The sequence below is a fragment of the Orbicella franksi genome, chromosome 3, assembly GCF_964199315.1.
Source record: "Orbicella franksi chromosome 3, jaOrbFran1.1, whole genome shotgun sequence".
NCBI lineage: Eukaryota > Metazoa > Cnidaria > Anthozoa > Scleractinia > Merulinidae > Orbicella > Orbicella franksi.
In genome coordinates this window covers 26,724,014-26,746,513 of record NC_138147.1, presented here as the reverse complement: position 1 = coordinate 26,746,513, position 22,500 = coordinate 26,724,014, and the positions used below count along the sequence as shown (strand labels likewise).

At 40.5% G+C, this 22,500-nt stretch overlaps 1 protein-coding gene, 1 long non-coding RNA gene and 2 pseudogenes across 2 annotated transcripts in view; 2 read left to right on the top strand and 2 right to left on the bottom strand.

Moving 5' to 3' along the window:
* Positions 1-22,500, top strand: part of LOC145482927 (uncharacterized) — a 123,483-nt gene that overhangs the window by 16,187 nt on the left and 84,796 nt on the right. The gene's annotated exons all lie outside the window — the stretch shown is intronic.
* LOC145481738 (contactin-associated protein-like 5) lies at positions 11,697-22,179 on the bottom strand. The gene is made up of 3 exons (XM_081460266.1): positions 21,573-22,179; positions 17,230-17,371; positions 11,697-14,676 (listed from the first exon to the last, which is right to left on the bottom strand). The coding sequence occupies exons 1-3, from the start codon at positions 21,951-21,953 to the stop codon at positions 14,273-14,275; spliced, it is 927 nt and encodes a 308-aa protein (XP_081316392.1). The 5' UTR covers positions 21,954-22,179; the 3' UTR covers positions 11,697-14,272.
* LOC145481740 (uncharacterized) lies at positions 17,279-18,852 on the top strand (annotated as a pseudogene).
* LOC145481739 (uncharacterized) lies at positions 19,016-21,571 on the bottom strand (annotated as a pseudogene).

The following is a 22,500-nucleotide window of genomic DNA, read 5'->3' as shown; positions in this document are numbered from 1 at the left end:
TAGAAATTTTACATTTGCTAAATGACCAAAAAAGAAAAATTATAGTTGTGGTAAAATTTAAAAAAAATATATAAAAACCAAAAAAAAAATTGAAAAAAAATAACGAGGAAAAAGAAAATCGGCGCTAGGTCATTACGGGAGAATAGTGCTAGAGTTAGCCAATCAGACTGCGCGTTCGATCGGCTACAAACTAAAGCCATATAACCACGACCACCACGACCACCACCACGACCACCACGACCACCATCTCCACCACCATCACCACCACATCTTTGTGTAGTCTTCTCTTGATCTCATCTGCCTAATAGTTCAGTCTAAGTTGAGAAAATTGTTTTACTGTACATATTTACGTTTTCTTGAACTTAGCTTGCTACACAGCCCCTCAAGCAAACCTGTTGCTTTAAACAACATCGTGTTGAATAAAGGATTTGTTCATTTGAGATTAACCTTACCTTAAGGTTTTCGGAGTAATGCACAACACTAACTAACATGCTTTCTAAGCACGTTTTTATCGTGGCCATAGTATCGCGAGCTGAAGGCAGCAGTATTTCCACAGCGTTTTCGGGTACTCTTTGTAATGTTACGTTATTTGAGAGCACAAAGAAGAGGTAATAAGGACGGCAAACAGTCTTTATAAGAACAAAAACTCCATGTTTAATTCGATACGGCAAGCACATGGTTCGAGAGTCATGTGACTATGCATGACGTCACACCGTTCCTTTTTTCAAAAAGGCAAATGTTAGAATTAACGAACTTAAACGGGCTTATGACATACAAGCTTTCCATGATTAACTGAACGACTAAAGTCAATGTCTCTAAACTTTCTAATAAAGAACTACTGAAAACTGAATGACTGTCTGTTAACTTGACTTAAGCTTTGCGCGGTAACAATGAAACAGCTTAGGCAAACGGTTATTTTCTAAAGGCCTTATTTAACTGTAACAAAGTTCAGTAAGTACTGTGGGGCCCGAGAAACTCGTCCACTCCTGGTCACACCTGTTGGTTTAACTGGGTCTGATGGTAGCTCCTGGTTCTGTTTGCTTGAGTTGACTAGCAAAGTTGTCTTGGACTGGTTGACCTGTAAGCTGGGGTCTTAATGGTTCAGCTGCGGCAGGCGGTGTGTTAGGGTGGTTGTCCTGCGGTGGTCGCACTGAACTGGTTTCAGAAGTCTGAACAAATTGTTCCTTAGACTGTCGGAGGTGTCTACGGTTTCTTCTGTACAGTCTACTGTCTTCTGTTCCGACTTCGTAAGAACGGATATCAACCTGGTCTTCAACTCTTGCCTTAAACCATTTTCGCTCTCCATTGCCTGGTTTAGGGGCTACTCGGACGACTTCTCCGGTCTGTAAAGGCGGGAGCTCCTTGGTATTTTGATTGCAATACTTGGCTTGTTTGGGCTTCTGCTTGAGAAGTTTCTTCTTCACATCTTCTTGGACCTTTGGCTTTAACTGGTAACTGGTGGTGGGAAGCAGTGTTCTTGTTCTGCGTCCAAACATCCTTTGGGCGGGGGAGCTAGACATTCCTCCAGAAGGAGTTTCTCCAGTCAAGCAGGGATAAGTAGGGATCTGTGCCTACTTGCTTAGCTTTCTTCATGATGGATTTTGCTGTCTTGATGGCATTTTCAGCCTTGCCATTGCTCTGGGGATAGCCAGGTGAACTTGTGATGACTTCAAACTCGTAGCTGGCCTCAAACTCTCTGAATTCTTGAGAACTGAACAACATGTTGTCGCTGATTAGCTGATTTGGGATTCCATGGACTGAAAACTGCTTGCGGAGTATCTTAGCTATCCTCTTTGCGGTCTTAGTTTCTAGTCTATCTACTTCGAAGTAACTTGAATAGTAGTCAACCACACAGAGGTAGTCTGTACCATGAAGTGTGAAAACATCTGGAGAGATCTTTTGCCAAAGTCGATCAGCAACCTCATGAGAGATGAGAGGCTGTCTTGCTTGGTTTGACTGCTGAGATTAACAGATTTCACGCTTCGAAATGTGGTCAGTTAGGTCGGAACTCATTCCTGGCCAATACACGGTTTCTCTTGCTCGTCGGAGGCAACTTTGAACTCCGGTGTGGGCTCCATGCAACTTCTCTTTAATCTTTGTGCGCAGGCTCAAGGGAATGACACAGTGCTGACATTTGAAGATTAGACCATCCTGTGCTAATCTCTAACTAGGAAATACGGATGGAGACATGTGGAGACTTCCTTCTTCGTGTCAGGCCATCCTCTGATGATGGTTTTCTTCAGCTGTTGAAGAGTGTCATCTTGAGCTGTTTCTGCTTGAATTTCCCTCAGCTGGGGCTCTGAGATCGGGAGAAAATCGGTTGCATCGATAGTTTCAGCTTCCTCTTCAGCCTTGGACTGGATGGTGCTCTTGTGGAAGGCTCTAGATAGATTGTCAGCTAGGTACATTTCAGAGCCAGGCTTGTACGTTAGGTCAACATCGTACTGCTGGAGTCCTAACAAAAGTCTCTGGACACGCTTTGGAGCTGAAGCGACAGGCTTCTTGTAAATCGATACCAGAGTTTTGTGGTCAGTCCACAAAATCACCCGTCTTCCAAATGTGTAGTGGTGATTGTGTTCTAGCCCGAAGACCTAAGCTAGAAGTTCTTTCTCAATCCGAGAGTATCCCTGTTCTGCTGGGGTGAGTAGGCGGCTTGCATATGTAACTGGTTGGCCCTCTTGCAATAAAGCAAATCCGAGGCCGTTTTGCGATGCATCACCTTGTCCTTTAGTTTGGGCTTGTGGGCTGAAATACTTGAGGAATGGGGCTTGTGTAACCGCCACTTTGAGAGACTTAAAGACATGTTCTTGTTGCTGGGTCCACCGCCACTCAGCGTCCTTGTGCGTAAGCTTGCCGAGAGGCTGACATAACTCAGACAGGTTACTGAGGAACTTGGAAAGGTACTTGACCATACCAATGAGCCGCTGCACACCCTGAACATCAACGGGAGTTTCCATGTTCACTATGGCATCAATCTTCCTGGGGTCAGGTTTGACTCCTTCGCTGCTTAACACCCAATGAATGTCACTTGTTGGCATTTGAAGTCGAACTTTGCTTTGTTTAATTTAATGTTCCTCTCTCTGCATCTCTGAAATACACGTACAAGGTTTACATCATGATCCTTATCTGCGTCTTCCTTAGTGTCACCCTGACCAGCAATCAGTAGATCATCTGCTATTTTATAGATACCAGACAATCCTTGCAAGTTTTGATCAAGCTTCTGCTGGAAGTATTCAGGCGTAGGGCTGATTCCATAAGGCATTCTTAACCAACGATGTCGGCCCCATGGTGTCTGAAAGGTAGTGAGGCGGTTCGACTCGTCATCTAACTCTATCTGGGGAAAGCCATCTTTCAAATCTGCTTTGGAGAAAACTCGTGTTTTCCCAAGTTCTGGCAGAATGTCACCAACCACAGGTAGGGGGTAGTGAATTCGATGGAGTGCCTCGTTCAGGGGTCTTAGGTCGATACAGACTCTGACTATCCCATTCGATTTTGCCATGACAACTGCGCTGGACACCCACTTAGTCGGCTCTTCTACTTTCGTTAGGACACTAACATTTATGCGACAGTCAATTTCTTCTTTAAACTTTCCTTTCAGAGCTACTGGTACTCTGCTGGGAGGCATGACCACAGGGGAGACTGAGTCATCTACTTCAAGGTGTAACTTTCCTTCCATTCTTCCGAGTCCCTTGAAGATGTCCGCCAAGTCAGTCAACACTTGCTCTTTAGTGAGAGAGCTACTCTGAGAGGTGGCGAGAGCTTCATTGTCGCTCACCAGCTGGATATTGTGGTGTTGGACCACAAGAAGACCCATTTGTTGCGCTGCACGAGCTCCTATTAACGGCGTGTAGTTACCATCCACTACAACAAACTCGGCGTTATACCTCTTTCTTGTCCTAGGATTACGCATGCTCACTCTTGCCGTTCCAAGTGCTGAGATTTGCTACTTGTTGTAAGCTGTCAGTAGCTTGTTTGATATCTGGATCTCTGCAACTTCTGGAAGGTATTTCTTTGAAAGAACATTGCACGATGCACCAGAGTCAATCTGCATTCTTACAGGTTTCCCTTTTATCTCCATAACTGCATAGATCATTGTTAGGAAAATCAGTCACAGAATTGATAACTTCAGAAGTACTTACATTATCATCTTCGGTGGAGAGCTCTACAGATAAAATTTTCTCTTCCAATGAGAGACCGGTTTCGACAAAGGACACTTTCTTTCGAGAGGTTTCCTTCGAGCTTGACTTCGGAGCATTTGGTTTCTTCTTTCTGTGAGCTAGTTTTCTTCTCATGAAGATGACACTTGCTAGCGACGTGATTCTCTTTCTTGCAATTCTTGCAAACTTTACCTTTATTTCTTTCATGAGACTTGCCACAGAATTTACAGTCGTCAACCATACGGGCGTTTGACTTGTCAGAAGACGATTTGAGTACGTTGACGTCGCTTGATTCGTTGTTTTGGTTTGTCATGGCTTGCATTTGCCATTTAGTCGCTTCGGCTGCTCGGCAGCTATCAAAACATTTATCCTAGGTTAATTTCGGTTCCTGAAGAAGCTTTTTCCTCAGACTATTGTCCCTGATACCACAAACTAAACGATCGCGAATTAAGTCTTCCTTTAATTAGCCAAACTCACAGTTCTCGGCAAGCGTGCGAAGTGCTGTTGTGTAGGCATCAATCGACTCGTCAGACTCTTTTAGAGGATTGTTGAACCTGTATCTTTCGTAAATTACGTTCGTCTTGCCTATGTAGTAATTTTGCCACAATTCGAGGACTTTGTCGATGTTTTGCCTGTCATCATCCGACGGAAACGGCAATCCAGTGTGTATTTTCAAAGCATCTGGACCGATACACGTGATAAACGTGGCGACGCGAAGCGTTGGAGGTTGTTTGTCCAACCCCGTGACAATTTCGTACGCTTTCCAAATGTCTATCCACTTTTTCCAGTGGGCTGCTAGGTTTCCTTTCGAGTGGAATTTCTGCGGAAGCGATACTTTGGCAATCAACCTTGTAAACGGCGGAGTATTGCCGGGAGCAGCAGCAGCTTCTGCTTCACCTGGCATGTTCGCGGGTTATAAAAACAATGGCGGCGCGTTGACACAATCTTCACTCAATTGGGATCTCGAAAGCTGGAAATATCTCCACAGAGGCTTTCAACAATACGACGTCATCCCGCTTCTGATACCATGTAATGTTACGCTATTCGAGAGCGCAAACAAGAGGTAACAAAGACGGCAAACAGTCTTTATAAGGACGACAACTCCATGTTTAATTCAACACGGCAAGCACATGCTCCGAGAGTCATGTGACTACACATGACGTCACACTCTTCTAAGGGGACTTCTTAAGACTGAACATAAAATACCGGTATCTTGTGTTCACAAATAAATTATCACAAAACCTTAAGATATATCACACCAGTGCAAACCATTTAATATTTCGCCACTTTCAGGTCTCTCAGGTACGTTCTTTAACTAATTAATTAACGTCACTTCAAAATATGTTCATTAAGAAGATATAAAAGAATTATCCTGCTGTTGCTTTAAAGGGGTGGGGCTTTATCTGCCCATATGATACATGTTATATACTTGTACTTAAACCATCAATGCTGTCGACGTTCTCGTTCCTAGTCCTAAGTTTATAAATTAAAACATGATTACTTCTTTCTGCTTATTTATACCTGAATTTTTAACACGAGATACATGTTGAGTTACCTCTCACTTACCTGAATAGGCCAGTGGACCCAAGCCAAAAAGAATCCACACGAAAATTCTTAAGACTTTGAAGGGGATCATACGTGCTTCGCGATTTCAAAATTGGTCACTTGTCTCCGAATTGAGCATTGTGAAATAACTGAAAAGCTAAATTGAAGAGGCATAATTAAAAATGAATAATTCAGTCATGTGTTGCAGTTTGTCCAACTAATCGACATCACGTAGGTCGATTGAAAACTTTCTGCAAATAGTTAGTCCTTTGCTTTTTCAGTTTGTTTTCTTAATCTTTCGCTGCGGTGACACTTCAAGGCCTCCAACAGAATTCTAAGAGCTTGTCATTAACATTGTTTCCTTTGGGGAGTTGCCATTCTGACGTCACCGATTAAAATAATTTACCAACGGCACGATCACCTTGTTTTCAGGCGATCTTTACATTTAAGACAACATTTACTTGAAAACTATATACATATATTATATATTACTTCAAGAGCTGGAAGGTTAATATTAATTTTCAAAGTGTTAGCAAAAAACGGATGTTTTTGTTACAGGTGATTTTCTGTGAAGAAAGCGTTTATATTTGTATTGTCACAGCAGACTTATGTATTCTTGCTGTTAGCGTCATCCAAGCGCCAGTAAATTAAATTAATTAGACAGTGAAGAAAATAGACGTGGTTGCTTTGACAACTGAAAAAATTACCACAAAAGTTAGAATTTACCTGTTACACTATAAAGAATATTAACATCAAAGACATTGAGCAAAGCGACAAAGGAAGGATGGCCTCGATCAAAGTCTTTGTATTTCTCATGTGGATTTTGTTTGGATTAGTTTCCATTGTGTATGCCTGTAAGTTTTATTCTTAATTACTTTGATAACTCTTGTTGAAGGCTCGGCAACAGTTAATAATAATAAACGAAATCGCTCAACACAATAACGCACCTTACCGTGACCGAAATATTTAATATTAGTTAAATTTTAAAATATCCTAACCCAAAAGCCCTCCAAGGGGTAGAGAGGAACAGATGAATTTATATGCAGTGAAAGAAGTCTTAAGTTACATTGGGACCTTAGATCTATGAATTATAACTGCACTAGTAATTTTGAATAAACTTAAACAAAAGCCTCCTTGGTGTAGGGACACTTCTAGCGCATTTAGCAGAACAGGTCTCTTTGAAAAATGAGATATTTGTTAAACCCAGAAGTGACGTTCCCATGCCACAGGAATGATTTCAATTATCATGACATTGCGCAAATTAACTTTTATTGATTGGGCTAATAGTTAATTCTCTGAAATAGCTAGAAAAACATGGTAGAGGGCATCACAAGTGTTCCCTTTAAATCTGTGGAACTTTTAAATTTTTTTTGTTTGTTTTCGTCTGCACCTCATGCCTACTGGCGGTGGCAGCTCGTACCTACTTGTGTTTTAATAATTAGTGTGAATGTAAATATGAACCAGCAGCAAATGTTAGTGAGCAAGCCGGACTGTCTGAATCCCATAATCTCCGTTATCTTTCTTTGCCGCAACAAATAAACATAAGGAAAGTACTTTTTGCGAAAAGAGGAAATGTGAGAGCGTGTGAGCGTGAGCGCAGGTAACTAGGTAAAATACGCCACCTGCAATAATATTATATTTTATTTTAACATAAAATAATACACGGGCGATTGCCTCAAGATCCCTAAAGGCTCATCTAGGGAGCTATAATCTACATTAAACGTATAATAATTGCAATGACGACACGTATAGCTCAAAAATAAATATTTTTTTACGAGAACTGCAGGAATTCTCGCGCTATCACTAGTTAGTTTTCTTCGTCGCTGTGCGGACAGACGGATGAATTCATATTCACTTTCTAAGCGTCAGAAAAAATCACTCATTGTGCGTCAAAGGCAATGCGAGCAGCGGCATGCAGAAAGCAAATTTCCCCTAGGGAGAGCATAGAAACGGTGATATCAAAAGAAATGATGTTTTAAAACATTTGACTGCAGTTGCAAAGAGAGGATAATATAGTGCACAAACATCTCCTCGTCATCCAGCTTGAATTAGAGAGGGATATCTATCAAGAAACTTAATCTAAAGGCAACAAGAAGAGAAAAAGACTAAAGATCTTATACACCCTTTTTGTTAATGGCTGACAATCAAGTTGATAATTCAAAACAATCTTCACGCTTAAGGAAGGCTCCTGTTGTTCCAATTGGTAACTATTCGTTGAAAATTCTTTTTACTCGTGCCCACGTTTGGCACAACACTATTTCATTTGCTCAAGTATACGTGAGGCAGTAGTTATAGAGATACACATTCGATTACGCGAGTTATCAGGTAAACGTTTCGTCGTCCTTTGGGAAGAAATTTGGTTATTCCATGCAGATATTGTAATATTGATTACTGCAATTTCTGAAGAAAATAGATAAGCTCCACAAACAAATCCCATATAAAAAACAGCTTCAGGATAAATAACCATAAGTATACCTACCAACGAATAAACCAAATATCGATCAAGGTCAGTTTTTTTTTAAGTCGAAAGACGAACGTGCGATTAGTGACCAATTTTCGACGTTTTTCTTCGTTTTGAGGCGTACACTTTAAAGTGCTACTGTGACGAAAAATCAATTCTACGTTTTCTTTGCATTTCGAAATTATATAATTGAATCACTAAGCGACAGAAGTTTTAAGCCTTTATTTGAAAAAAAGATACCTGTTTATTTTGGCTGAAATTTTCCTAATTAATGGTCTGCGATTACTAACTTTAAAATCTCGAGAGAGGTGGATCGAGGATAAGATGACTTCAAAGACTCACTAGTTTGAAAATGCAATGCGTGTGCACGCGCCTAATTAAATCTGCAGCACTGGAGTTTCCAACTTTCAGACTTTTAAACTCGTGTTTTGCATATACAATAGGCTGCGTTTACACGCTGCAACAGACCAATTTCGATATATTAAAATTCAGCCCAACAAAATAGACTTCAGCACGAGGCTCTGGAGAATAAACCCCACAAACCCTGTATTCCCCAGAGCATCGTACTGAGGTATATTGTTTAAGGCTGAATTTTAATATATCGAAATTGGTCTATTTTAAGCTACTGAGTTTTTGATGTCATCTTACTCTCGATCCAACCCTCTGAGGTTCAATCGGTCAAACTGTTTTTACATGGTTCTCTTAGACATACTCAAAAATGCGTTCCTCCTGAAACGTGAGTGGGTAAAGAGTTTAAAGCTATAACATTGTAAAATATGTCCACCTGATTATTTTCTGCAGTGTTCAAGACGGAATATGACCGCATCTTCATATTCAAGGAACCATTGTCGAACAGAGCACTCGAGGGTCACTTGATAAGAACCGAGAAAGTGCCCGATGAGGGAAGATGCCGACTGAAGCGTTACTTGGAACCAAACTGTGTGTCAGTCAATGTGGGACCCTTAGACAAAGGATCACACATTTGTGAGTTGAACAATGACACAGATGAAAGTCCATCTCATCGTGAGTTGGTGGAGAGACAAGTTTATACTTACCATGTTGTTGAGGTACATGTTTAACTACTGTAGATTGTTTGACATACTTTGTTATGACTTGGGCATGTCTGTTCCCACTTGCTTATTTTCGTGCTACTTAAATCAAATCTCGATTATATTTTCGATTTGAGTTTTTTTTTTTTTTTTACTGACACTGCGGTGAAGTTTTCTCTTTATATTTTTTGGCCCTCTAAGTTTGAATAACTTAAACTGCAGAAAACATAACCACTGTAAAACATTTTCATACAAGGAAAATTTATACTTTGGTTAACCCTTAATCCTAAGTTAAAGTTAACCAGCTTCCGAATCAATACTTACATATGAACAACCCGGCCTTGATTACCGTAAGTTAACGCAGCTTAAGACCACGACCCAATCGTCACAACAGTACTTGGGAGGCGGTAAGGTTAAAAAAAGCGACCTCAACGAGCCCTAAATTTAAGTCCGTGATATGGTCACGTGATACTGGTCAGCGGATGACTTGTTTGACAGGTGTCAATTAACCGTAACATGGATGTCCAATATCAAAGATGTACGCTGTAAACCAAGGGTGTATGTCTCGGTCAACGTATTAGCTGGAATTGTCGTTGTGCATACACGCTCACGAGCAATACCGCTAACCATTTTTATTATGAGAGAGGCGATTCACTGGTTTCTCTGAGTATGGGAGTCTGCTTGGCATTCCTTCGGGCCGTCGGAGCTCTGCCACAATGTGTGAAACACTAAAAAAGAGTTTTGTTTCCAGTAATTACGCATAACCTTATGTTAATTTTTTTTTTTTCAGAATTTTTGCCATCCCAGTCCTTGCCCTGGGAAATATGCCTTATGCCAAGTAGGGTTTACCGACAAAGGATACAAATGCGACTGCCGTGTGGAGTATAAAGTGGAACAGTATAAAGAAGGTATTTTGATATGTTGTTATCGTAAAAATGAGCGAATCTCAATGTAACAATATCGTACACGGAAATGAATATTACTCTGTATCAGTTTAAACACATATAACTTATTATTTTAAAGAGAGATTAACTCATAAAAAGCCCTAGAGCAAGCTGAATTTTTATCACCTATTCGGTAAGATATTGCTTTTTCAACGCACATCACGTGTGTAATGTCGGCTTGTAAAGGACAAAATAAACACGTGACTGTGTAACACCTTCAAAGTTTTTATCTACAGCCTTGACAACTTTGTAATTCTAGGAATATTTCAAATGAAAAAAAAAAAGGAAGTAAGTAAAATAGATATAATGTCTAATAAACAAATCTGAACATATTCCTGTCTATTATTGTCGTAAAAGTTGTTGGAAGTAAGGTGACAAAGGTGTAAATTTTATATTCTTCCTTTAGGTTTTATTCCCGGTGGAGGGCCACTTTCTGGTTCATGTTACAAGGCATTTACTGCGCCCGAGACCTGGAACAATGCAGAGGCCAAATGCAAAAGACTCGGAACCCAGTTGGTAAAAATCGAATCAGCAGAGGAGAACGACTTCCTTACAAGGACCTTCCTCAAGGCACCTAAAGGGACTTACTGGATCGGACTGAGTGATCAGATGATAGAAGGCAAGTGGATCTGGACGGATGAAAGCTTACTTGGAAAATATACCAACTGCGGGAAAAGTAACCCTAACAACTTCAGGGATAATCAAGATTGTGGACATATTTTAAAGGGAAGTTTCCAGTTGCAGGGGCGTAATTTCCGTGGCTTTGATGATGGAGAGTGGAATGATTTGGAATGCTTTTTTACACTGGGATATATTTGTGAGCAGTTGTCTCTCTAAGCAAGGGCGAGGGGGATTTTTAGACAGTTGTCTAGCTTGTTAGTAGTACGTTCACAGAAAAAAAAAAAGGGTTATTAAAAGCGTGCGCATTTGTACTGTGTTAGTTTACAGGTGATTATACAGGCTTGTTTGTCATCATTTTATTGGTAATTCATTTCATTTAAGATCAGCAGACAGTGGCGAAGGTTTAAACAGATTTACGCCTATGCAAGTTAAAGGTAGCAGGGGTAGCACATTTGAAAAAAAAAAAAAAAAGTCCCTTATTTCATGATTTGCATCAGAGATCCGACGGCGAATCTCCCAATTTTCCGAAATGATAAAACGATGTACACTGTCTGCTAATTTGCAGCAAAGTTAACAGAGATACATTGAGTGATTTAGTGAAATTTGCACTCATAAAAAATATCTGGATGCCAATAAATTGGCAGTTAGAAGTAGCAATACTTTTAAATGCCAATGAATTGGCATTCAGAAATAAAAACGCAAAACTGATAGTGAATATTTAGGTGTTTCCTCTGGTGAAATTCTTTAATAATTAGCAGACTGACCACAGCTCTTTTACCTTACTTGCCCCCCCCCCCCCCCGCTTTTTTTTTTCAGTAAAATCCATTAGAAATGTTTTAAGCATAGGTTAAAGGTATTGATTTTTGTAAAAACCAAGAAACTAAAAATTGTGGAATACTTCACCCGAGGAAACCTTTTTTAAAATATCACAATTAAGGTGGCTCAAAACAGTTTCCAGCACTTCAATTCCAGCATTCATTTCAATTATTATGCTGAGACTTAATTGGCATGTTGGCAAGAAGCGCGTGTCCGATAAATTAGAGAAAATCAACGACAAAACACTGCGCTTCGTTTACCGAGACAATAGCTCCTCATACGAAATGTTGTTAAAACGGTGTGGACAGCAAACACTGTCAAATCAGAGAGACTCGCTACGATACTGACTGCAGTTTATAAAGTAGTTAATAATCAGAGGGCGTCGACATTCAACTGCCATTTATTAAAACGAAGAGAAAGTCATTATAATCTACGAGAATGCCAACTAGATGCAATTCTGGCATCGCCGAAAGTAAATACAACTAAGTATGGATTAAAATCGATAAGATGTCAAGGGCCAGGCCATGGAACGCACTACCAAGCTGATACAGGCAAATAAGTAACTATAAACTGTTCATCAAGAAAGTATAACTTAACGTGGAGCTGGCCAGCTGTTGCACCTAGATGTTTGATCCACATTAATATGTTTTAAAACTTCTCTTTGTTAAATTATTTGTATATTCTATCGATTTTTATAGTAACCGTGCATATGCATTTTTAATATTATTCAGTTTAATTTATTTCATTTTTTATTTATGTTGTGACTAGACCTGTAAAGTGGCTTTTTATGTAGCTAAGAGTCCGTGACTTTAATGAAGTCTTACTTATTTTACGTTCTACTTCTATGCCTTTAAAAAAAAAAAAATTATTACGCATGCTGAAATTGAACCCCTAAGCCCTGATTGCGCGAAATTTTCTTAAACCACCGGCACCCTCGTGTCCTATAGGGAAAAAGAGGCAACCCTCTCCTCGGGGAGGTAGTACCGGTCGACGAAAGTTCTTGGAAAATACGAGTACCTAAAAACGTCCATCTTAGTCTGTGGGATTAAGACCTGAATTGTTTGATTACATGTACTTCTTGTGCGGTCAGCGGTGGAATTGATCAATAATTGTCAGCTATTTGTCGGAGATTGCTCGAAATGATAAAAGTGTAATTTACGTTTACGAGAAATAGATTTCGGCACTGGTTTCATTAAGGACTGTATCTATCTTTATTTCGGTTTCAACTCCATTCAATGTTTACATTCACTCGATTCTAGCTCTGTTCTCTTAACTGCTTAGATTACAATAATAAGCCATTGTTAACATTAATATCTAACAAAGATTACTCATGTCAGTCTTGTCTTCTCAAACACATATATTACACGTCAATCATTTCCAACATTCTCTAGCACAAACATCACGGCTGCCATTCAGTTTCAAAAAGGCATCAATTCATGGTGAATTTGTTCCGTTTCTGGTAAAAACTATGCTAAAATTATGGTCTTCAGTCGTTCTCGAAATGCCCCAAGAACTCCAATTCAAGATGAAGATATTAAATGAACTTTAAAGGGAGAGTAAACTGTTATTAGTTTTTAGCGATTTTTCCTAGACATAATTATAGAAATGGGAATAGTGTTGAGGACTTTTTCAATTTGGACATTCCAACCTTGCGCATGCATAACCCATTACTCATACACTTTTTTGAAGCTTTAGTGTCCTTGCCTAATGCAGAGGAATCCAGATTTTTCGAACCTCCGATCGATATTTTGCATTCGGTTTTGCGGAACTCTCGATTTCTCGAAACAATTTCGGCCCCTTATATGCTTTGAAATATTGGAATTCCAATTTAATTTTTTTTTCAATTTCCAGCAATAGATGCAAATATGTCATTAGGATTTCAACTTTTCGAGCTGATGGTCATAGTAGTGTCCCTATAAAGCATATGACTAGAAAAAAAATTCTGTGTGTGATGTTGCGATTTTGAATAATTTACTTGGTTTGTTGATATGCACTGACTGTAATATTTATTTATTGCAAAGCCTTGGCTATTCTGCTTTTCGAGAAGTTATGCTTAAAATTGTATTATATGGCCTCAGTGAGAACCTAAACTTCATCTACTGTGGTTCGTGAAATTTACACTAGGCTGAGTGTCGAAAGTAACACGCGCTTTCTTTGGTTTTGCATAACTACCTCTACTCTCTCAACCAACGAGATGTGGACCAAAACCAGTTGTGGCTTGAATAAATCTATGGAACGCACCATTAGAATCATTTAGCACCAGGGTTTTCGCGTTATCGGCAAACCGCAAACGGCAGTTTCAGGTTAGGCGTTTGAGAGTTGACGATATGGCCTTTACCGGTTTAGCTATAAAACCATGAAAAAACTATTTCGCTTGACGAGGCGGCCATATTGAATTTTCGGAGATCAGCATTCGGTTTGATTTTCAAATGGCAACTAAAAGATCTGTTTTCACTCATTCCCTAAAGTTTACATCTAAAAATGTACGAAAAAGAAAAAAAAAAACGTACAGGTAATCATTGACGTAAACTTATCGGCGTAAAAACCCGCGTTGAAAACGCCGAACGTCACCGCAGAGCTTGATCACCCGACTTCTAGTGGTTTGCCGTTCACGTTTTCGCTGCCGGAAACCATAGTGCTAAACGTCACTAGTATCTACGGAAGGATTGGATATATTTTTCAGGCTACTTCAGTGTTTTTCTCACATATAAACCTACGTTTAGACAGACACGGCCCATCGTGCCACCAAACAGAATATAAGCCAACACAATCTTGGTTAAGAGAAGAATTATCTGGCTGCTGGGGTGCCCAGATTTCATACGGACCCAATGAGCTTCCGTCAGACCATTTCCAGTGGCTTTCGACTTCAATATCGGTCAGGCCGATCCAGTGGAATCGAAGGCTTGAGTTCGCGGCCAAGTCTTCAAGTAGGGATTTAATGAAAAGGCTTTCACCTTTGGATTCAATCTTCGCCAGATGAGCATCCATTGACCTACAAAATCCTTCTGCATGTTTCCAAGACTTGACTGCTGAGAATACAGCATACAGCGAGGTTTCAAATTGCTTCCAGTAAGCAGGGCATCCTATTGAAGAATAAAGTGGGAGTTAGCAAAACCTTTATTTTTCTTTTTTTGAGTTTATTATACCTGTGTTGCTTGGACATTTAAATCATAAAATGATGAGGTTCATTACTTTCCTTACCCCGATGTCTTCAACATCTGCTCAAGATCGTATGATGCCGAGTCCAGTAAAACATAAACAAACGAAAACCACACAACAACAAATTCAGAGCCATGTCAAGAATGTAGATGTTTCTAGGTTTCTGGTAGTTTAAAACGAAGCAACACAAGAGCTCAACTCTGTCGCTGTGAATAAACAGTCAAAATACGCCCCGCTCCACAAAACAGTGAATGAACGAACATCCTACGAAGCTGGTACCAGTCCCGCCATCTTGAAAACATCTTACAACAAATGGCGCCGCAAGAACTTGACAAGGTCCCGAGTATTGAGTCCTACGCCGCGGTCACAAAAAGAAACAGGGATGATAACGAGCTGGACTCTCTTAAAATCATGCCATTAAACGGTATTTAAAAGAAAAAAAGCCTAAGCTTGCTATCCACTGGGCATCGTGCTCTCGAGGGAGTTTCACAACTCAAAAGAAATCCATCACAGAAATACACAGGATGCACTTTCAAATTCCTTCTCCAAAGACAATGAAAAGTCTCAGCCTCAACCACAGAAGAAAGAAAGGCCTGCCATTACTGATTCAGGCGACGGGAGCTGCACTTTTAAGGATGAAGTAGACTACTTTCGCTCTGACTTCAGAAGTGCTTGTTTATTTGTCATGCTTGAATGAGCTTTCGTCACATGACCTCGTTTTGCATACTAAATGAGAAGTTAATTCCTTTCCGGTTCCGCTATTTTCAACAAACCGGCTACTGGAACAAATACACAAAAATCTAAAATTTAAGGTGATAAAATTGCGCGATTTGAAAATGGATCTAATAAAGTGGCAATTGAACTTCGTGTCGTGCAATTTTGGTCTAAAATGATACTTGTGATTTCAAATCGAACTCATGCTGCGCGCTTGTTTGATTTTGAAATCACGCGTATGATTGCAGGCCAAATTGCACTCCGCTCAGTTCAATTACCATTATTTATCGCGCGTGTTTCGCGTTTTGAGGTGGCCATTTTGAATTTTTAATAAGCGGTCTGCTAGTGCGAAGTCTGGAACCGAAATTACGGAAGTCTGAGACAGGCGGGAAAATTCGTAAATTCTCGGAGGATCCGATCGCTCACCGAGGATAATAATTCCGGTTCCAGGCCTCGCACTAGCAGACCGCGCACGTATTAAAAATTCAAAATGGCCGCCACAAAACAAAAACACGCGCGATAAAAGTAGGTTAATCTTTTATTAATATTCTAAACGGATGTGAGAACTCCCTGTGTACTAGCCAGAGTTCGCGTTCTAGGTGCTAAGCAAGCATAAGCTGGCTTTGGTTAATATTGTTGTGTGTGGAAAATGTCGAGGAATTGTTTTCCAGAGCCTATCCTTGAAGTCTTGTAAAGGCTTTTCCCCCCTTTTTTAAAGTTTGTATTGTATATTGTACTTCGTAATAAGAGGTGAGAGTAAATGAAATGTCAAATATGGCTTGCTTGGGCTGTCGCCTGCCGCTATTATGTCACCTTACAGTCAATGCTTTTTTCCACGTTATAGTCGTTATTAGAGAGCTTAAGCAAACCACGAAGACGACGACGACGACGACGAGAACGTCACCAAACAAAACGTATATTGAGCAAAACAATGGCTGTGCACGCGCGATACAAATCTTTCTCCTCTGTAAAACAACCACGTGAAATTACCAAGTTCTCCGTACTCGGAGGCACGCGAACGACGACGGATAAATTGGAATTGAATGCTGTCACTGGATATTTAGTCCGAGGTTGTTTTTAGAGAGTCATTGGCGTTCTGAACAGATGCAGACAGTTGCGAATTTCGCTGGTGAAATACAAATTCATTTTTGACCAGACGTCGTCCTCGGCGTCGCCGTCGTCGTTGTTTATGTTCTCTGTTGTCTTATTCGCTTACATCGATCTACATTGTATGCGCGGCTTCGGGAAAAAGACAGTTGAAGTCTTGAACCTGCGAGCGGTCGTTACTTTCAGTCAGGTCATCGCCAAGAATTAAGCTTGAATCGAAAAGAAGCAGGAGCCAGTATACTCGAAGATGTCTATTGTGCCTTGATATATCGCAATATTGAATAGCCTGCGAGCAGGCTCTTCGCGTGGTAAGAATGAAGGAGAGGAAAGTGGAAGAAAAGCCTACCCGCACCGCTTTCACTTTTGACTCGGTGCGTCCACGTACTGACTGGCTTAGATTAATAAGTTGACATGGTGACGTTATTCAATTGTAATCGGCTTTTGTGATCCTGTGCGCGTTCATTAGTTCATTGACTGATTTTTTCGCACCGCTTCAGCGGGGTTTCTTGGGGGCGTCATTCGGCATTCTAAGCGATGCGGCCAGACCCTTCCTCCCTTTTTCCTTTCCTACTTTCTCTCCTCACGAGGAGCCTGCTCGCAGGCTAAATATTGAAAATTGCAAATAACTTTGGTGAAGCTGCATGTGGGTTCCTCACCTTTAGAGCAACCGTAGACTTCCACTCTCATCGATACGTGATTTTTCCAAGCCACTGGACAAAAACGGATGTATCTTGCCTTGATTGGTGGATATAGTTCATGATAAACAGCAGTGTCTTGGTCAATGTTTCCATCAAAACTCTAAAAAAAAAAAACACGATATGTATATGTTACGGATCCAATCTTTGCCATCTAATGACTCGTTTAAAACATAGGTACAAGGTAAGTCACAAATGGCTTAATACATTTGCATTCATGCGTCGTCACTATCCCTATTAGGGAACTTAAGCACGGGTCGTTTTACAGGCAACAGCGACTTTAGCGACCGAAAGAGCCTGGGAAGAGAACAACGTCGTTCGCACCAAAATATAAACGTTAAGCAGCTACACGAGTTTTGCGGCAGCGACGTCGTTAGCAAACTCTGTTCGCTCTTAAAATAGGCTGTTTGAGAACATGTCATCCTTCAGTGAAATGAGAAACCTGCTTCTTTTTTTGTACGACAATAAAAGCATCTGTGACGAAGAATATTTGACCTTGTACGAAAGTTACAGTTCCAAGAATCCAGAATTCCCTTACAGTTCCTACCCAAAGTTTGATTACGACCAGATGGATGAATCAGAGTGTTTAGCGGAGTTCAGAGTGCGAAAACAGGACATAACATTATTGGTAAATGTTGTTCAATTACCAGTCACTTTCCGATGTCCGCAAAGAACAACTTGTGATCAAACTGAAGGGCTTTGTATGCTTCTGAAGCGCTTATCGTATCCATGTCGCTATTCAGACATGATTCATCGCTTTGCAAGACCAGTTCCTGAAATAAGCATGATTACCAACACAGTGATGGATCATATTTTTTGAGCCATGGTCATCGCATTTCACAATGGAAGTTTGATATGTTGAGTCTGCCAATGCTACAGGAGTATGCAAATGTTATCCATGCCAAAGGTGTACATCTCAGCAATTGCTTTGGGTTTATAGATGGGACAGTCAGACCAACTTCTCGCCCAGGCCAACACCAAAGAATAGCGTACAATGGACATAAACGGGTACGTTCACTCAAGTTTCAGTCCGTCGCTCTACCAAATGGACTTATTGGAAATATGTATGGGCCTGTTGGTAAGTTAATTATGTTCACTAGGATGCCATGAAAATAAGCTGCCACATAAGGTTTCATTAATTTATTAATCTTATTTATTCGTTTTGATATGCAGAGGGGAAAAAAAACACGATGCAAGCATGTTGGTAGATTCCAATCTTCTCCAGGATTTGGAAAGGAATGCATTTTCCCCAACAGGTCAGCCCATGAGTGTTTATGGGGATCCTGCCTATCCACTGCGAACACGCCTACAGGCACCATTTCGTCATGGTGTCCTAACACCGATGATAGAACAATACAATTTTGACATGAGTTCTGTTAGAGTAACTGTGGAGTGGCTCTTTGGAGACATCATCAACGACTTCAAGTTTTTGGATTTTAAGAAAAACTTAAAAATTGGAATGAGTAGTGTGTGTATATCTTGTATGTGCAGTACTTAATAATGCTATTACCTGCCTATATGGAAACAAACCTCAGAGTTTTTTTTGGTCCAGACCCTCCTTCATTGCAGTATTATTTTAGATAAATTCTCTCAAGTAAACAGAGCAGAAGTGGAGGCCATTTTCATTAAACCCAAATTTATTAAGTATTTGAATTCTTCTTGGTGGTCACCAATGCAAGAGTCAAACTTGTAACAACAATAATGAATGAATTTGTTTTTTCTTCGAATTTACAAAACGCAAGTAAATAATAAGACATCAATTTCAGCAAATACCCGTCTTTTTGTTGAAATAAATAAACAGCGACTTTACATGTTCATACTTGGGGAAAATGTCATTGTTTCTTCTCAAGAAGCTTTTGGATAACCGACAGAATAGCTTGATTTGTTTGTTGTTGTCACTTGCTGATTCTGCTCTTGCTCTAGTGTTCTTAGATCTAGTTCTTGTTGTCGTAATTCTCGCTCATTCTTGGCTTTCTCTTGCATGAATTCAACTAGTGGTTCGGTGCGAGCACTTCTCTGGCGCTTCGGTTTCTTCTCGCATTCATCGCCATTCTCTGTTGACCTGCGCTTTCTCGTTTCGCTGTATCGCTGTAAAGCTTTCTGCCTTACGTCCTCTGCCTTGCTTTTATCTTCTTTTTGCTTTCTTGCCTGAGCATCACCAACTTTGTTTAAGCTCTCTTCTTTCCCGACGAGTTCTTCAAGTAAAACATCTATTTCGGACATGTCGTCCACGGATATTCCACTTGCAGTTTCTTCTTGATGCATCTTGGCCTTATACTTCTTCTGGAGAAGACTCATCGGTTTCTTACTGCCCTCTTATCTTTAAGATGAAAACTGAGTGCCTTCACTTGATTTAACTTTTCTGCGATCGATTCCCACCTTTCTCCCCTCGCAACGCTTTCTTTTTTGAATGAAAACAAATCGCTCGCCAGGATTTCTCGAAGCAAAAATAACATCATGATCTTCAGTCCATTCCATAGCTCTAAAAGCAAAATACGACAATTCAGCTGTTTGACCGACGATCGAGAAAAAATGTAAACTTATAAAGATGTGCATAAAATATTTTCTGTTGAAATGTCTTCGAAATACTCAACGAGAGAAATGAAAATGTCTGTGTTTACAAAATGTCTGAGTGTACAATTTGAACAACATGAAAGAAAATACTTCTAAAAAGGGGATGTGACTGAAACTGGTAAGGGGGGACGAGGAACGAGGAACAGGGAACGGGAGTCTGGGAACGAGTGTACAGCGGTAACTCGCGTGAAAATCCAACATGGCGGACAAGAGAAAAGAAAAGGGAGTAATTTGGGGAAATGTGAGGAAGTGTTGCGGTTGTTAACGCGAGTTTCTACCGGCTGTGCCACCAGATCATGGCCCATTACGTTCTTGTTAGAGCAGAGTTCGATTGGTAGTGGGATAAACAAAGCATGAAATGGCGCCTGGGGTAAAAACCTGTACGTATTATCACAAGCTACGTCCGCCAATCGGTCAGGCCACAATCTTTCTTACATAGAATTTCAAGCCTTCATAGTCTACTCATATCTTCAGACTTTGTGCGCGAGCTGTCATATCAATATTTAAAAATAGCAACACGCAATATGATATCGAGGACAAGTGACATAACACATGAGCATCATTGAACGTGGGTCGTCCGCTGTCTTCACATTCGGAAGCTAGAAAGGCGGCCTTTCGGAGATCCACAAGTCAGCTGGCAAATCAGGTGTGCAGTAGATAAATAACCTGTGGCCTAGCCGCTTTGTTAAAGACAAAATACATGAAGCAACGAGCAAGGAATATTCCACAAACTGCTAATGTTGGTGAAGGATAACCGCGGAAAAGCGACTGCGTGACACTCTGTATGTTTTTAGATGACATGATGTCACGTATCAGACGGAAAACAGTCTTTGTTCTCTTTCTGCGTTTTGTACCCAGTCTGCAGTCTGCATTTTGTACCTAGTCTGCATTTTGTACCCGGTCTGCAGTCCGTATTTTGTACTAACCGATTGGGGTAGCATGTGATAATACCGATTCGATTTTCTCCCTAGGCGCTATTTCATGCTTTGTTTTTCTCGGTACCATATTGGACTTTGAGGCACAGGTGGTAGAAAGTAAAGTTTACAACCGTAACACTTCCTTACATTTCCCCCAAATTGTTCCCTTTTCTTTTCCTTTGTCCGCCATGTTGAATTCTTAGGCGAGTTACCGCTGTACACTCGTTCCCAGACTCCCGTTCCCGGTTTTCCATTTCCCGTTTCCCGTTTCCCGTTTCCCGTTTCCCGTTTCCCGTTTCCCGTTTCCCGTTTCCCGTTCCCCGTTACCAGTTTTAGTAACATCCTCTAAAAAGGTAACGAGAGCAAAAATAGAATGTTAAAACAAGTTTGGGACAAGCTAGTGAGGGAAAGATACTCACGTTCTGCAGACAACGCCAAAATGAAGGTTTTCACGTTCGCGCGAAATGAAGACGACTTGACAGACAACTTCAGAACGCCTACCGGAACAAAAAGTCACTTCCGGTCGCCGTCGCCGCCGCAAAATAGCCTGGTGCTTAAGTTCCCTATTTAAAGGGAATCAAATGTAAAATCAAAAAGCTGCGGTAAAAAAATAAAAACAAAAAACAACCCTTCTTCCAAAAAAACAAACAAACAAACAAACAAACAAAAAACAAACAACCATAAGCAAAACAAAACAAAACAAGACAAACAAAACATAATAATGGTGAAAATAAGGATTCAAAGTAACTGCACCCTTAAAATAAAATGCCAATACAAAAAGTATTCAAGTATATCTGGTGTTTTATTAGTTACCTTTATACTCTCCCCTTGTTCACGGTAGTACTGAAAGTTTTTCTTATCGTCACCGTACAGTAGATTGTACTTGGTAACCCATTGTGAGCAACAACCATTTCTCCCTTGCGTTGCTACTCTAGTTATTATAAAGGCCTCGCAGGCCAGATAAACCTGAAGCCATGGATGAGCATCATTTTCGTCAGCTGACCAAGCTCCGTGTAGTGTTCCAGAGGCTTGGAAGTGTAGTCTGCCCTGATTAGCGGCGTGGTTGGCGAGAAACTGTGAAGAAGCACTTATCTGTCCGTCACTGATTTTTCTGCTTTCCATGCCAAGAGGTCCTTGACAACCTAATTTAGTGAACAGATTTGATTGCAAAGTTTCATGTAGCGTTTGAGTCATTTTCAATTGAGATTCTTAATACCAAAACCAGGATACTCTGGTCAACTTCAAAACAAACAGTCAATTCAGTGATCCTGTCAAAGCTGGAAAGAAGTGCATGTAGCTCCCACGAACCGCGGTAAAACGTGAGTAGGCACGATTGGTGTTGGATAATAAAGTTACGCGAGATTCTTGAGCCATGCAATCGCTCTTGGACTCGAACGAAAACCGCTCTAACAAAACTTTGAAGTTACAAAGATGTCCTCCACATTAACCCTTGGACGTACAATGGGGGGGGGGGGGGGGGGAGGGAGGGAGTGGTGGTAAGGATGTGGGTGCCATCCTCTCACAAGGTTTTTTCAAAGTTTTGAAAAGACGATTTACTCTAGTAGCTGTTAATTCATCCTCAACGGTGATTTTCATATGTCAATTGTGTATCCATCATTTCTTACGTTGCCATGGCAACCGCAAATTTCATGTAAATTTGACCATGGTTGATAGAGGGGAATGGTTTTGAAACTCGACAGAGCTCTTTGTTGTATGTTTTTGTTTTCATTTTTGACCTTGA